The sequence below is a fragment of the Crinia signifera genome, chromosome 2 (assembly GCF_055691185.1).
Source record: "Crinia signifera chromosome 2, ASM5569118v1, whole genome shotgun sequence".
In the NCBI taxonomy this organism is placed as follows: domain Eukaryota; kingdom Metazoa; phylum Chordata; class Amphibia; order Anura; family Myobatrachidae; genus Crinia; species Crinia signifera.
Genome location: NC_139218.1, coordinates 321,773,398 through 321,787,516, shown reverse-complemented (window position 1 = coordinate 321,787,516; position 14,119 = coordinate 321,773,398). Strand labels below are relative to the sequence as shown.

Below are 14,119 nucleotides of genomic sequence, written 5' to 3'. Positions count from 1 at the left end.
TAACCAAGAGAAGCACAACTGTAACACTTTGTTTCTTGGAACTGTGGCAAGATACTGGAGTAAAATGTAAGGTTCATTCTCACATGCTGAGGAGACATCATTCTAATAAATATATGTGACTGTGACAGACATTGTTCATCTCATGTGGCATCTGCCCCAGAAATATAAATGAGGTATTATTTTACTCTGTTATATGACTAGACAGTGAGGTTCCATGAAAACATTGTACATCAGTCACAGAAGTACTGGATGCCCTATTGTACAATGCTTATATGTGCTGTACTTTCTCTCCCCACAGAACCACAAAGCCATTACCAATGCAGATTGATGGGGAGCCCTGGATGCAGCCGCCATGCACAGTAAGGATGCACAGGGAAATAACATTCCATTTCTGGTAGCTTTGCATAGCAGTGAATTATTCCCTTCATTTGGGGGGTTTGCAGTGCTGAACAAAGTGCATAAAAAATACAGTATACACATAATATACAGTAAATATAATATATGTGGAAGCCAATAAAGACAAGGATAGTGGAAACTACATGACCACACTTCATAGGGCTCTGAAGTAAGTTCTACTGCCCCGAATGAGACAACATTTAAATGACAGATAATGCAAATGATGCGCTAGTCGTTTGTTCAATTAAAATGTTTGTTTCATAAATGCCCTAAAAGGTGACACAAATAAATGTACATTGTAATGTCTAATAAGCTGCACATAATTGTTTAATATGCTTGCTCAATATGTTCCTCTTCAGTAAGAACAAAGTTGCCAGTTGAGGCCTGTTCGTTTGGGTCCAAACTCAGCCCCATGCTTGATGGCAGGGGGGGGTTTGCGCATGCGGGAATATGCCTATGCGCAAACCCTGGGAGGGGCGAGCACGGGAACGGCCAGCATTTTATAGGCATCCCCATAAAAATGCTGGGTGTTGGCATTGCCTGCTGGGGGAGGGCGTCCGACTTCACATGATGTCAGTGCCCCCCTCCTTTTTGACGATCTGCAGCCATAATAAAGTTAAGGAACACATCCCCTCCCATTTAAATTATCTGTAGTTTACATTTTGTCGCAGTAGAATGTGCTCCAGAGTCCTTTGAAGTTGGTACCTTTTTTTTTGCTAACCCTACTTATCATAGGAAATAAGGTCTGGCTTAGCCTGTACCCCAGATGATGGGCACAATGGACACCAATTGCAAAAATAATAAATAGTAGGAGATGAGAAAGGGAGAGTACTCGAGGGTGCAGTAGGACAGAGGTGAGAAGAGAGGATGGCAGAAGATGGGACTACAGCTGGGTGCACACTAGATAACATTTTAAACGATTTGTATGATTCCGACAGATTTGAATGACAAATCATGTAAATGATTCAACGTGTGCGCTCTATCATGATGCAGATGCTCGTTACCGCTGTGCAGCCCAGGCTATTTCTGCTATCTCGGAACGCTTCCCACCACCCCATCCCATCCCTCCTTCCCTGCTAGCAGATGCCGGCGCACTCTGATCTCAAATCGGAAAAAAAAGATATTTGGCATGTGTTGGGTGCATATAGGTTAGCTAGAGTGATCATCTCTGTCCCAGTGGTACCTACTAACATAAGATACCTACCATCAGGATCAGTAATGTGCTCCGAGAAGCCAAAGGGAACCATTTTCTAAATAAGAGCTGCTACACATCTCTTTTTACAAGGGATGTTGTCATCTTTCAAATACTGGTTAAAAAATAATAAACTCAAAAGTTATTTTGCTTTTATTTCCACTTTTTTGCAAAATACAGTAGTACAGATTCTAAAATAAATCGATAGGATCGTTATGGGTCTTAATTACGTGTGGTCAAACCTCTTGTAGCCTATACATGTGGTTCATTGCCAAACTTATTACCAAGCCCAATCAAAGGTTGAAGTGTTCCTATCATCAACCCCAATAATACATTAATTAGAAAGGAAATGTTTGAATCTGTTGTATGCTGAGTGAATATTACATCTTGTCTTTCAGATTAAGATCACACACAAGAATCAGGCACCGATGATGTTGGCACCTCCACCACGATCCTCAAGTTTCTTCTCTCTCAAGTAACAAGCAGGGTCAGCAAGACTGTCAATGATGACCTCTTCTACCATCAGAAACCAGGAGTCCATGGACCTTTAGCATAGCCCTATGCCCTCACTTTATTCCTGATGTAAACCAATTGAAGGGTTGGCTCACCAAGGGAAAGCCTACCTGCCTTCATCAGTGCTTTCTGACCATCATTAGGAACAGCTGGCCTGTCATAGATCATTTGAAGAGAGATATTTGCTATATGAGTAGTACAGTATGTGACAGAAACAACTTCTGGAAGAGCTTTATATACTATGTATTTTCAAGCATATCACACTGACATCTAAAGATCTTGTTTCTCTAGAGCAGGGGTGGGCAATAAGCGGCCCTCCAGCTGTTGATGAACTACACATCCCAGCATGCCTTGCCAAAGTTTCAGCATGGCCATATAGCAAAACAAAGGCAAGGCATGCTGGGATGTGTAGTTCATCAACAGCTGGAGGCTTCATCAACAGCTGCTCTAGAGGCTTGTTAGACATACTACTCTTTACGTTCATCTCACTGTATTCTTAAAAATTATTGTACAGATAACCACTGAAGCGTAGCACATATATAGTTCTACCGCAAAGCTATTCTAAATGCATTGGTGACTTTTCATTCCACTCAAATTTCCATTGAGATTGTATGTTTACAAAATACGTAATTTTTAGAATAGAATTATAAAGGAAAACTTACTGTACATTAGGTTCTAGACCTTAGCCAAAGATGAGTATAGAAAGTACATGCTTAACGGCCATACTTATGTGCCATAGCTGCAGTGTATAGTAATATACTATTGAGAATGTTGCTTATATTCTATTGCAGTTTAAAAAAAAAAAGGTACAAACCACATAAACGTAAGAAATCAGATTACATTGCACTGTTTTTATTTATATTTTTAACTTATGACGCATATACTGAGCAATTATGAAAATGGCAGAAATTAATTTAGATCATCTTTAAATGATAGTAAATAAAAACATACAACGTTGATTACTGTTTGTGGAAAAAGAAGCCTTGCTTATTACATCATTTTTGTTGCCAAATTCAGTTTACATCATTTTGCATATGGATATTTTAAAATATTGATACTGCACGGTCATGTTTTTGGTACATATTCACTAAAATCCTATAGCAGAAATACAGAAAGAAAAACATAACATAAAAAAAACTACTGCTGTATAAAATAAAATAAATTTAAAAAGTCTGATTTATTAAGAGTTGTTGATTCAGAAACAGTGGTTTAACTCCATGGGACATTGGAGGAAATGATTGTTGGGCTCCAGATGGCAGAAGGGAACCAAGAATGAAAGACCAAGGGGTTTTCTGAACTAGGACAGACCCCACTCATTTCATAGTGATTTGCTGCAGTCATTGTTGAGTGCTATTGAAATTCTTAAACCCCCTTTGCAGCCCTCTCCAGCTAGAGAGTCTTGGCATGTGTGATAACAGATCAAAGTGTGTACTGTATATAGTGAGCTACAGCTCTTTTGTTGTTTCTTATATGACAAAATTAAGGATAGCAGAAGTTTTAAGGTAATGTACTAATTATGATAATAAAAAGGGGAGGGGGTTATCAGAGCTTGGAGACAGATACAATTCTAATAGAATGCACCTACCAATCCACTCCTTATTGTCATTTTTCAAACACAGCCTGTAAAGTGAAAGGCAGAAGCTGATTGGCCGGTACTTTATCTTTTGCAATTTTATATCTCCCCAAGCATTTGATAAAATCCCCCTCAGGTCTCTATCTGTTATCGTCATTCTCTCATATGTTCCTTTGGCAAGTTGCTGGGATGTCAGCACATGTGCAATCCAGAGCCACTGGGGGAGGGGCACCTCATGTGACTGGTATGAGTTTAAGCCCTGTCTTAGTGATGTAGTTTAGCACAGATCACTGACACACATGCTATGCACTACAGTAGCAATGTGTGCTGACCAGTGTTCTCTGGTGACTACATGTAGTCAAGATATAGTCAGGTGATGGTGGCTGGTGGGACCGCCCATCGCTTGGAGGCATACACACGGAGCGATCCGTGATTAATTTCTAAGCGATCGTCAGATTGCTTAGAAAACAGGCTTAAATTGCCCCATGTGTATGCCCCTTGCACCTCTGGAAATAGTAAAAAGGTAGCACTGGACTTCATTAAATTACGAATAATATCTTTAAATATGAGATAAATTAACCACTACTGTAAATTGTGATGACTAGATGTTATGGATTTATACACCTGTACTGTCCCCAAGATGCAATGAACCTTGTTCGTTCATTTTCCTAGTTGATGTATGGATGTTGTGACCCCTGCATTCAGTTGATGCACTGCGAAGCCCCCCATGTGTCTCTGATACCCCTTTCATGTCGCAAATGCCGGGTCACACTCGGGATTTGGACACGGGTCCATCCTAGGAGCAACCCGGCATTTGTAAGGTGAAGCTTCCCATAGTGAGCTGGGACACTGACGTCAAATGGGTGCGGGGGGAGAGTGGTGGTGCATCCTCGGAAGCGCTGCCTCCTCCACAGTGTGAATGGGACCCGGGATGCTCGACCCAGGTTACCTATTCACATTGGGGTGTGGTACAGGGGTCCGACAGTCGGGATCCCGACTGGCCGGACCCAGACAGCATGGTGAGCACAACTAAGCCCCTTGTGGGCTCGCTGCGGCCACCTATTCTATTCCCCCTCTATGGGGGTCGTGGACCCCCACGAGGGAAAATAGCAGGTGGCTGTCAGGAACCCGGCTGTCGGTGTTTTGACAGTCGGGATCCCGACTGTCAGGACCCCTCACATTGCACACAACCCACAGCCAGGGTTTTTTTGTTTTTTTTTCAAAAGGCCCTTTCAGAGCCCACAGGGACCAGGAAACTACCAGGGATCAACCTGGGACATTTGTGCAATGTGAAAGGGGAATAACAGAATGGAGACTCCTGTGCAGGTTCAGACATAAAGAGGCAGCAATACTGTCATGTTGGCTGGCAGCAAGGTCACAACATTATCATCCGCCTATTCCAATCTACTGTCATCAGCTTGGTAATGTTGATATCAGAACATGACAGATTTACCTGAACACCAATATTAAATGTTCAATAATGTATTTTATATTGCAAATGACTTAAACCTCATCTGTAATTGTACACCTATCTTTACAGTAAGTTATTAATGACAGAATACACAGACAAAAACGTTATGGTCTCAGATCTTAAAATGTGCCTATTGCAAGACAGAGTGCCAGTGTGGTGCGCGCGGAACCTACATCCGTGACAATAGCGCTCAATAAATCAGTAGAATCTGGGGCTTCATTGGGATCACTGCTCATAGGATGATTATTGGGGTATTCCATCATTTATCTGGTGGGGGTGATCATGCTAGACTATTTGGTCACCCAGTGCAAAGACAGCTCCATATGCCCCCAGTGGATAGTACTCACCTGCTACCTATATGTAGTGGCTGCAATATATTGCAGAGAACATCATAAAAAGTGCAATATAATACAAAGATCATCACAGTGGTTGGCTTATAATATAATGCAGTGTCCTGCTGACCGCACATTCATGACAGACATTGCTGGGAAGGGTTTCAGTGCCAGGTCACTTTGGGATCTTCAGTCATTTTAATATATTTGCTCCAATTTGGACTCCTGCATGCTTACTATACAGTAAATATACATAACTAGTCCTTTTTTCTCTCCCTGCCAGAAACTATTCTTACATCAGAGGACATGTGACATCCAGTATTGTCTTTACCCCCATCAGTAGCACATCACTGGTGCTTTGTAGCACCCGTGATGTATCGCATCCGATTTCCCTTGCACTCCCCCCAGCAGCTCTCTGGAAGTAGTTTTGCATGTAATTTATTGCATGTTAAAAATGGCACATCAAGTGCCAAGTCAGATGGAGCCCTCCTGGGAAGCTACCAGGGGATTTCAAGGGAAAACCGATCTGACTTGTGCCTCAGACAAGTCGCACCTGTATATGGGCACCATAACGTACTTTGTTCACCTAACCAGAGTACAGGCAGCTATTATGGTGCCTGCAGCAGTAATTATGAGGATGTAGCCTATCCGTAGAAAGCAGCATCTCATACATGTCAATGCCAAAAGTTCTAGTGCATGTGTACATGGTACAGTGGTCATTTTACACCATTTGAAGACAATTACTAGTTTATATATTTTATTTTAAAGTTTAACTTTCATTACATATAATCATACAGTTTGAAACCTTTAAATGGTATTTCTTTAAATTAAGTTGATATCCTAAAAAAAAAAACCAGGATGTGCAGCTCCAGCCATACACCCAAGTTACCCTAGCATTCTGTGCACTTGGAGCTAAGAATTAGAGCAAGTGAACTATGAAATGGACAATAGCTCATGACGAATAAAAGGTTTCATATGTGCTTCAAACCTGGGATTCTCAACTAGTCATATAAAATAGAATTATTGGCTGCTGTGCACTGGAATGAACAGCCAATTAAATGGCAAATTAAGAATATAGAGGCACACACGTGGTGATCATTGGCTATTTTCTAAGCCATCTGTCTAGATAGCTTAGAAATGAAGCACAATTAGCTTTGACCGTATGCCACACAGCGATGGCCATGCGCAGTCCCATGTGTCGCCATCACCGGCTCAGATCTTCTAGACACGCAGGCAAAATCTAGATAGATCACTTAGCAATGTGTGCGAAAAGGAAAAAACAAAACAAAATCCTCTGTGTGTGTGTGTGTGTGTGTATAATCTGGACACCAGGAAGTTCAAGGGAAATTGCCTACATTAAGGACCTTATTCTGGTCCACACGCAACGCTGCACATGGACCAAACCCCTCCCACCACCCTCCTTGCACACCATGATCCCCCAACATGGCTGCAAATGGATGATTTGCATAATCATCCATTCACAGCTGGGTAGAAATCAGTTGATAGTCGGCGACCATCAAATGATTTCTCCAGCACTCGCAGATCAGAGCCACCTCAATGGTATCTCTGATGCGCTAGTGCCCTGTGTGGGAAGCAGGCGGGCAGCTGACATCTGCTGCCTGCCTCCCACGTCACTGGGCGATTACCATGGGAACACCTATGAAATGCTGGGCCCCCCACTGCTAGGTGTGAGCGGGATGGCAAACGTGTAGTTTGCCATGCCTGCTCGCACATTACGTCTTCGCAAAACATCGGTCCCCCGTGTGAACGCACAGGGGGTCTGAATCAATTAGAACAGGCATGTTCAAAGTCCGGCCCGGGGGCCAATTGCGGCCCGGCTGTCATTTCAAGTGGCCCGCAGCCTCCATCCAGAAGCAGGTGGAGCCTCAGATGCGGTACACAGCACTAAAGGTGGGGCCCTGGCATGCGAGATGTGTTTGGTGTCTTTCAGGTGAGTATGCATCCAACCCCTGCAGCTGCAATTGTATATCACCCTCCTCCACAATCATAGTGACAGCAGTATATGGGGAGGGGGTGCAGCAAGGGGGAAGCTTGCTCCCGTAACATGCAGAGTGGAGGAGGGCGGCAGCGGGAGCCCAAGCATCTCCTGTCCTGCAGTTCCTGCTTTGCCTCTCCATCCTCTAACTCACACAGGGGGCTGGGAAACATACAGAGAAGGGAAGGGGCAGGCAGGGAGACATACAGTGAAGGAGGGTCAGGCTGGGGGACATACAGTGAATGGAGGCAGTGATGGACATTCAGAGAAGGGGGGGGGGGGGCAGGCTGTGGGACCTAGATTGAATGGGGGCAGAGTAGGCGACACAGTGAATGGGAGTCATACAGTGAATGGGGGCAGATTGGGGACAATACAGTGAATGGAGACAGTGATGGCCATTCAGAGAAGGGGGGGCAGGCTGGGGGACAGTGAATGGGTGCAGAGAGGAATATACAGTGAATGGTGGACATAATGAAGGAGGAGCAGGCTGGGGGGACATACAAAGAAGGAGGGGGCAGTCTAGGGAATATACAGTGAAGGGTCAGGATGGGGACCATTCTGATGTGATTAATGGTTCCAAGAATGTTAGGCTTAATGGTTGGCCCCCCACATTTTCACCTCACCAAAACTGGCCCTCATCGCAAAAAGTTTGGACACCCCTGATTTAGAATAAAGTCCTAAATTGCTCAGCATAATTGTGTATGGGCCTTTAGATTGACTGAAGTATTTTCCAGGTAGACCCTACAGTTACATGGCTGCAACATTATAGGTTACCTAGTGATTGATGGCATCAGAACTAGATTTATGGGGCATATTTAATGCTACCCAAAAAATTAATACATAACTGTTTCCAGGCAGCTTTTCCACCAATGCAGGTCTGATGTTTGGCTTAATCAAATCTGCAGCCGTAGAAAATAATCACAAATGGCCACATTTGCAAATGCGTCTAACACATTGAGGGGTCAATTCCATTAGGTCCGAAGAGTGCAAGGTGCCGTTTTCATGCATTTAAACACTGAAAACCGCACCCGAATTATGCAGATCTCACTGGCCCGAATTTGCTCACCCCCTATGGAGGTGCGAGCTGTTTTAAGCAAATTCAGCCTGCTGTAAAGTGCACCTGGTGCCGTGATGATTCGCACAAAATAGGATCGACCCCATTGTTTGCATATAATTCACCTACCCCTGTGATTTCCAACAGTGGTGCTTTTTCAAAATAATAGGAATTTGGTACTCACCAATAATTCCCTTTCTCCGAATCCGAAGGGGACACTGAAGTACTACGCTGGGGATAGTGTGGTGTTATGGAGGAGTTGGCACTTTAAGAACTTGAAGTGTGGGGTGGCTCCTCCCCCTCTATCCCCCCCTCAGACTCCAGTCTTAGTTACTGTGCCCGAGAGGAGAAAAGAGACCAGGAAACCTCTGACAGAGAGAGAGAGAGAATGAAAACAAGACACCGAAACAAAAATAAGTCAAAAGAACTTACATACAGACCATCGCATGCAACACAACCTGGCCACATGCGACCTGTAAAAACCCCTCCCTTACCAGAAGACCAGTGCCGGGAGGGCGCTCAGTGTCCCCTTCGGATTCGGAGAAAGGGAATTATCGGTGAGTACCAAATTCCTATTTTCTCCTTCATCCTCTGGGGACACTGAAGTACTACGCTGGGGACGTCCCAAAGCCATCCCCACGGGCGGGAAGGCGCTGGGCATCCTGAAGCACAGCGCGGCCAAACCTAGTAGAGGATGCCGCGAAGGTGTCAAACCTATAAAACTTAATAAAGGTATTGGGCCCAGACCAAGTGGCTGCCCTACATACCTGAGAAAGAGACACCCCCCTGGCCGCCGCCCAAGAAGGTCCCACCGAACGGGTGGAATGAGCCGAAACTCTAGTAGGCGGAGGCCGGGAGGCCTGAACATAAGCTTGTTTAATGGTTAGACAAATCCACCTGGCCAAAGTTTGCTTGGTAGCCGGCCAACCACGTTTTGCGGAACAGTATAGGACAAACAGAGAATCCGACTTCCTGAGATCCTTGGTTCTGTCCACATAAACCTGCAAAGTTCTGACCACATCCAGTGAAGCGAACTCTCCTGTCAAGGCCGGAACCACGATTGGCTGATTAAGATGATAAGCCGTCACCACCTTTGGCAAGTAATCCAATCTAGTCCGGAGTTCCGCCCTATCTGAGTGGAACACCAAATACGGAGAACGACATGAGAGAGCACTGAGGTCAGACACTCGTCTAGCCGATGCCAAAGCCAGTAAGATCACCGTCTTCCAGGTAAGTAAACGTAAATCAATAGATTCTAAAGGCTCAAACACCTCCGACTTGAGATAGTCCAGCACCAAAGGAAGATCCCAAGGTTCTTCCGGAGGTCTTACCGGAGGCTGCAGCCTTAGAACCCCATTAAAAAATGTTTGTATTTCCGGCATCAAGGCTAATCGCCTATGAAAGAAAACCGACAAGGCGGACACCTGGACCTTAAGGGACCCTAAACGAAGGCCCGCCTCAAACCCTGATTGCAGAAACCTCAACAATCGGGACAAAGACAAAACAGCTGTAGGGCACTTGTGTCGTTCACACCACGACACATAAGCCTTCCAAATCCTGTAATAATGCCGGGAAGTAACCTCCTTCCTGGCTCTCATCATTGTGGGAATGACCTCTTTAGGTACCCCACGCCTACTCAGCAGCTCGGCCTCAACAGCCACGCCGTCAAACGCAGCTGCCTTAATTCTTGGTAGACGAATGGTCCCTGTTGCAATAGATCCTCTCTTTGAGGCAGTAGCCAGGGTTGATCTATCAGGAGCCCCTGAAGATCGGCAAACCAAGGCCGACGAGGCCAATTTGGAGCTATGAAAATCACTGTTGCCTTCTCGCGCTTGATCCGTTTGAGTACTAACTGAATCAAGGGTAACGGAGGGAACACATAGATTAGATGGTAATTCCACTCTGCGGTCAGAGCATCCGTCGCCACTGCCTCCGGATCTCGTGACCTGGAACAATACTGAGCCACCTTGCAATTCCGTTTGGATGCCATCATGTCTATCTGAGGTAACCCCCAACGATTGACAATCTGGCCAAACACCTCCGGATGCAGTGCCCACTCCCCTGGGTGCACATCCTGGCGACTTAAGTAGTCCGCTTCCCAATTGTCCACCCCTGGAATGAACACCGCCGAGAAGGCCAGAAAATTCCTCTCCGCCCATTGAAGGATCAGGCGTACCTCCTGCATAGCTGCCCGACTGCGCGTTCCACCCTGTCTGTTGATATATGCCACAGCCGTGGCATTGTCCGACTGAATTCGGATCGGCTTCCCTCTGATGAACAGGTCCGCCTTGAGAAGAGCCAGACGGATAGCCCGAATCTCCAGAATATTTATCGGCAGCCTTGATTCCTGCGGAGACCAACGGCCCTGAAAGTGACGTCCCATCACAACCGCCCCCCAGCCCCTCAGGCTGGCATCCGTCGTGATGATAGTCCACTCCCAGACTCCGAACCGACGCCCCTCCAACAGATTGGCCGTGTGAAGCCACCTTCAACAAGTCCTGAATCGAGGCAATTTTCTCCAAGGGAAGGAAGACCCGCTGTACTTCTGTGTCCAGAATCAGTCCAAGAAACAAAATCCTTTGGGAAGGTACCATCTGGGATTTGCCATAGTTTAGAATCCAGCCATGCCGAATCAAGGTCTGACAAGTCACGTGAAGAGCCTGTTCCAGCTGACTCCTGGATCCGGCTTTTATCAACAAATCGTCCAGATACGGAACAATCTTGACTCCTAGTGTGTGGAGAAAGGCAACCATGACTGCCATTACCTTGGTGAAAAGGCGAGGCGCCGATGACAGGCCAAAGGGCAGAGCCCGAAATTGAAAATGTTGGTCCTTGATTGCGAACCGAAGGAACCTCTGGTGTAAGTCGTAAATGGGAATATGTAGATAGGCATCCTTGACGTCCAAGGATGCCAAATATTCCCCGGTTCCAGACCTGCCACCACCGAGCGAAGCGACTCCATTTTGAATCTGTGGTACATAATGTACTCGTTCAGCTTCTTTAAATTTAAGATCGGCCTTACCGACCCGTCTGGTTTTGGAACCAGGAAAAGAGGAGAATAAAACCCCTCTTTGCGTTGATCGGTTGGGACATGCATTACCACGCCGGCTGATAACAACCGCTGAACTGCTTGGAGTAGTAACTGGGAGTCTTTTTCCGCATGCGGAAGACCCATCGTAAAAAACTGTTGAGGAGGAGAACCGGCAAACTCTAGTTTGTATCCCCGAGACACGACTGAGAGAACCCACTTGTCCTTGCAGGATTCTTCCCAGACCTGCCGGAAATCCAGAAGCCGCGCTCCTACTCTGGGATCCCCCAGGTAGGAGGGGAGGGCGTCATGCCGCGGGCTTTTCTGGCTGCTTGGCGTCTGCACACCGGGAGCCAGGGTTCGCGGCGGAGGTGGCGGCGCCAAAGCCTCTACCTCTACCACGGCCCGAGGTAAAGGAACCTCTGGACTTACCTCTAAATTTCGGGGCCCCTCGAAAGGAGCGAAAAGCCGGACCCTGGTAAGGTTTTTTCGGAGGAGGCGCTGAGGAAGGGAGGAAGGTAGATTTACCCCCTGTCGCCTGAGCAATTAATCTATCCAGCTCTGGGCCAAAAAGAACATCCCCCGTAAAGGGAAGAGCTTCCACTGCTTTTTTTATATCCGCCTCCGCCTGCCAAGACTTAAGCCACAAAGACCGTCTGGCTGTAATAGACAGAGCCGAGATCCTTGCCACCAGTGAAGTCGAATCCCTGGCCGCCTCTCCAATATATGCCGCGGATTCCCGCATTTGATCAGCCAACTGAGCTAACTCCTCAGGAGGCCTCTGCTCCTCCAAGCCCCGGGACAAATCCTCTGCCCATTTCTCCATGGCCCTGCTGACCCAGGAGATAACAAAAATAGGACGCAAAGAGACCCCAGCCGTAGAAAAGATGTGCTTAAGCCCCGCCTCCAAACGCCTATCTGGCGCCTCCTTCAGGGCCACCGCTCCCGGAATGGGAAGCGCTGCCTTCTTTGAAAGCTTAGAGACGGAAGCGTCCGCTAACGGTGGGTTCTCCCATTTCGCCCTGGCTTCCGGGGCAAAAGGGTAAGACGCCTTAAAGCGCCTGGATAACTGAAACTTTTTCTCAGGCACTTTCCAAATGTCCAACAGAGGCTTCTCCAACTCTATGGACTCAGGAAAAGTTACCGCAGCTTTAACAGGACGGCCAAAAATAGAAACCGGAGCAGGAGGTTCTTGCTCAGCAACATTAAGAGTCACCTTAATAGCCTGAATCAAGGCCTCTAAACCTTGAGCCTCATCCTGAACACCCTGCTCTTCATCCACAGGTGCAAAGGTATCATCCAACACCTGACACTCCCCCTCCTCTAGAGGGTTAACTTCCTCCTCATCAGAGGTATCAATCCTCAAAACCAAAGGAGCACCCCTTTTTTTAGGTGGAGGGGGGGCGCTGGACTGTGTAGGCATAACGGTGGATTGTACCAGCGAATCCACTGACCTAATCAACTCTCTGGCCCATGAAGGCTCAGCAGAAGACATAGTAGACAGATGAGAATGTAAAATCTCCCTGTCCCTACGAGACGCTGCCAGCTCAGAAGCTAAGGTAGCTAACACACTTGTAACCCCTTCAGCATTAAGGAGAGCAGCTTGCTGTTGAACAGCCCCTCCTTTATAGCAATCCTTACACAGTGACACACCTTTCACATGTTGTGTAAATTGCTGATTACACTGAGTGCAGGTGAACAGCTTCTGAGAAGCCTTAGAGCCAGAAGCTTTTGTTGCCATAATGCAATCCAATACAAACACTTCCTTCACTCAGCACACTCTAACACAGCCACACAGATAGCAGTGTAAACCCAGCAGTGTAAAAGAAGGAAATACAATAGGGGGAGAGGAGCTCACCTTCCCCGAATTAGCCCACCTGAATACTCCAAGCGGGGACTCCTAAAAAGGAGAACCCCTTCACTCACCCAGCGCAGTGACACAGTCTGTCCAGTCTGGGATGAAAAACGCTTTGCTGTCCTGAAGCAGAAGGGCTCTGAAGAGGCACAACAAACAGAGGAAGGCAGCGTGGGCTTTAGGAAGGCAGCGTTTGCCGCACTGAGGATTTTTAACCTGGAGGAGACGCCCATGACACGCCTCCTCCTTCCTCCGTCCCAGCACGCGCTGAGGACAGCGGCGCTGAGACACAGTCTGCCCCTCAGCTGGACCAGCGCGTGACTCTGATCCAGCAGTCACCCGGCGCCCAGCGCCCCAGTCCTGATCTCTCCGGCGGGTGACTAGCCAACGGAGCAGTAACACAAGCCGCGAGCGGCTGTGGCTGCTTCCCCACACCTAGAGTGCAGGCGGCTGAGGTCAGCAGCGTGCACCGCACGCAGTGCCGCTCTGACCTCCCAGAGAGCTTTATACACACTGCAGGCAGCCAGTCTAACACTCAGGCTGCCTGCACACTTCTATATAAAACAAAACGGACAACCAGAGACCCCTGCGGGAGCCTCTTGCCCAGGGATCCTACTCCTCCGGGCACTAAACTAAGACTGGAGTCTGAGGGGGGGATAGAGGGGGAGGAGCCACACCACACTTCAAGTTCTTAAAGTGCCAATGCCTC

General features: G+C 47.0%; 1 protein-coding gene across 4 annotated transcripts in view; it reads left to right on the top strand.

The window, feature by feature from the left end:
• Positions 1-3,274, top strand: part of DGKA (diacylglycerol kinase alpha) — a 155,086-nt gene extending 151,812 nt beyond the window's left edge. For all 4 annotated transcript variants that reach the window (XM_083169190.1, XM_083169193.1, XM_083169191.1 and 1 more), the window contains 2 exons: positions 299-359; positions 1,987-3,274. In XM_083169190.1, coding sequence (XP_083025316.1) covers positions 299-359; positions 1,987-2,067 — 142 coding nt within the window. In that variant the 3' untranslated portion in view covers positions 2,068-3,274. The remainder of the gene's footprint in view (positions 1-298; positions 360-1,986) is intronic.
• The last annotated feature ends 10,845 nt before the right edge of the window (positions 3,275-14,119 follow it).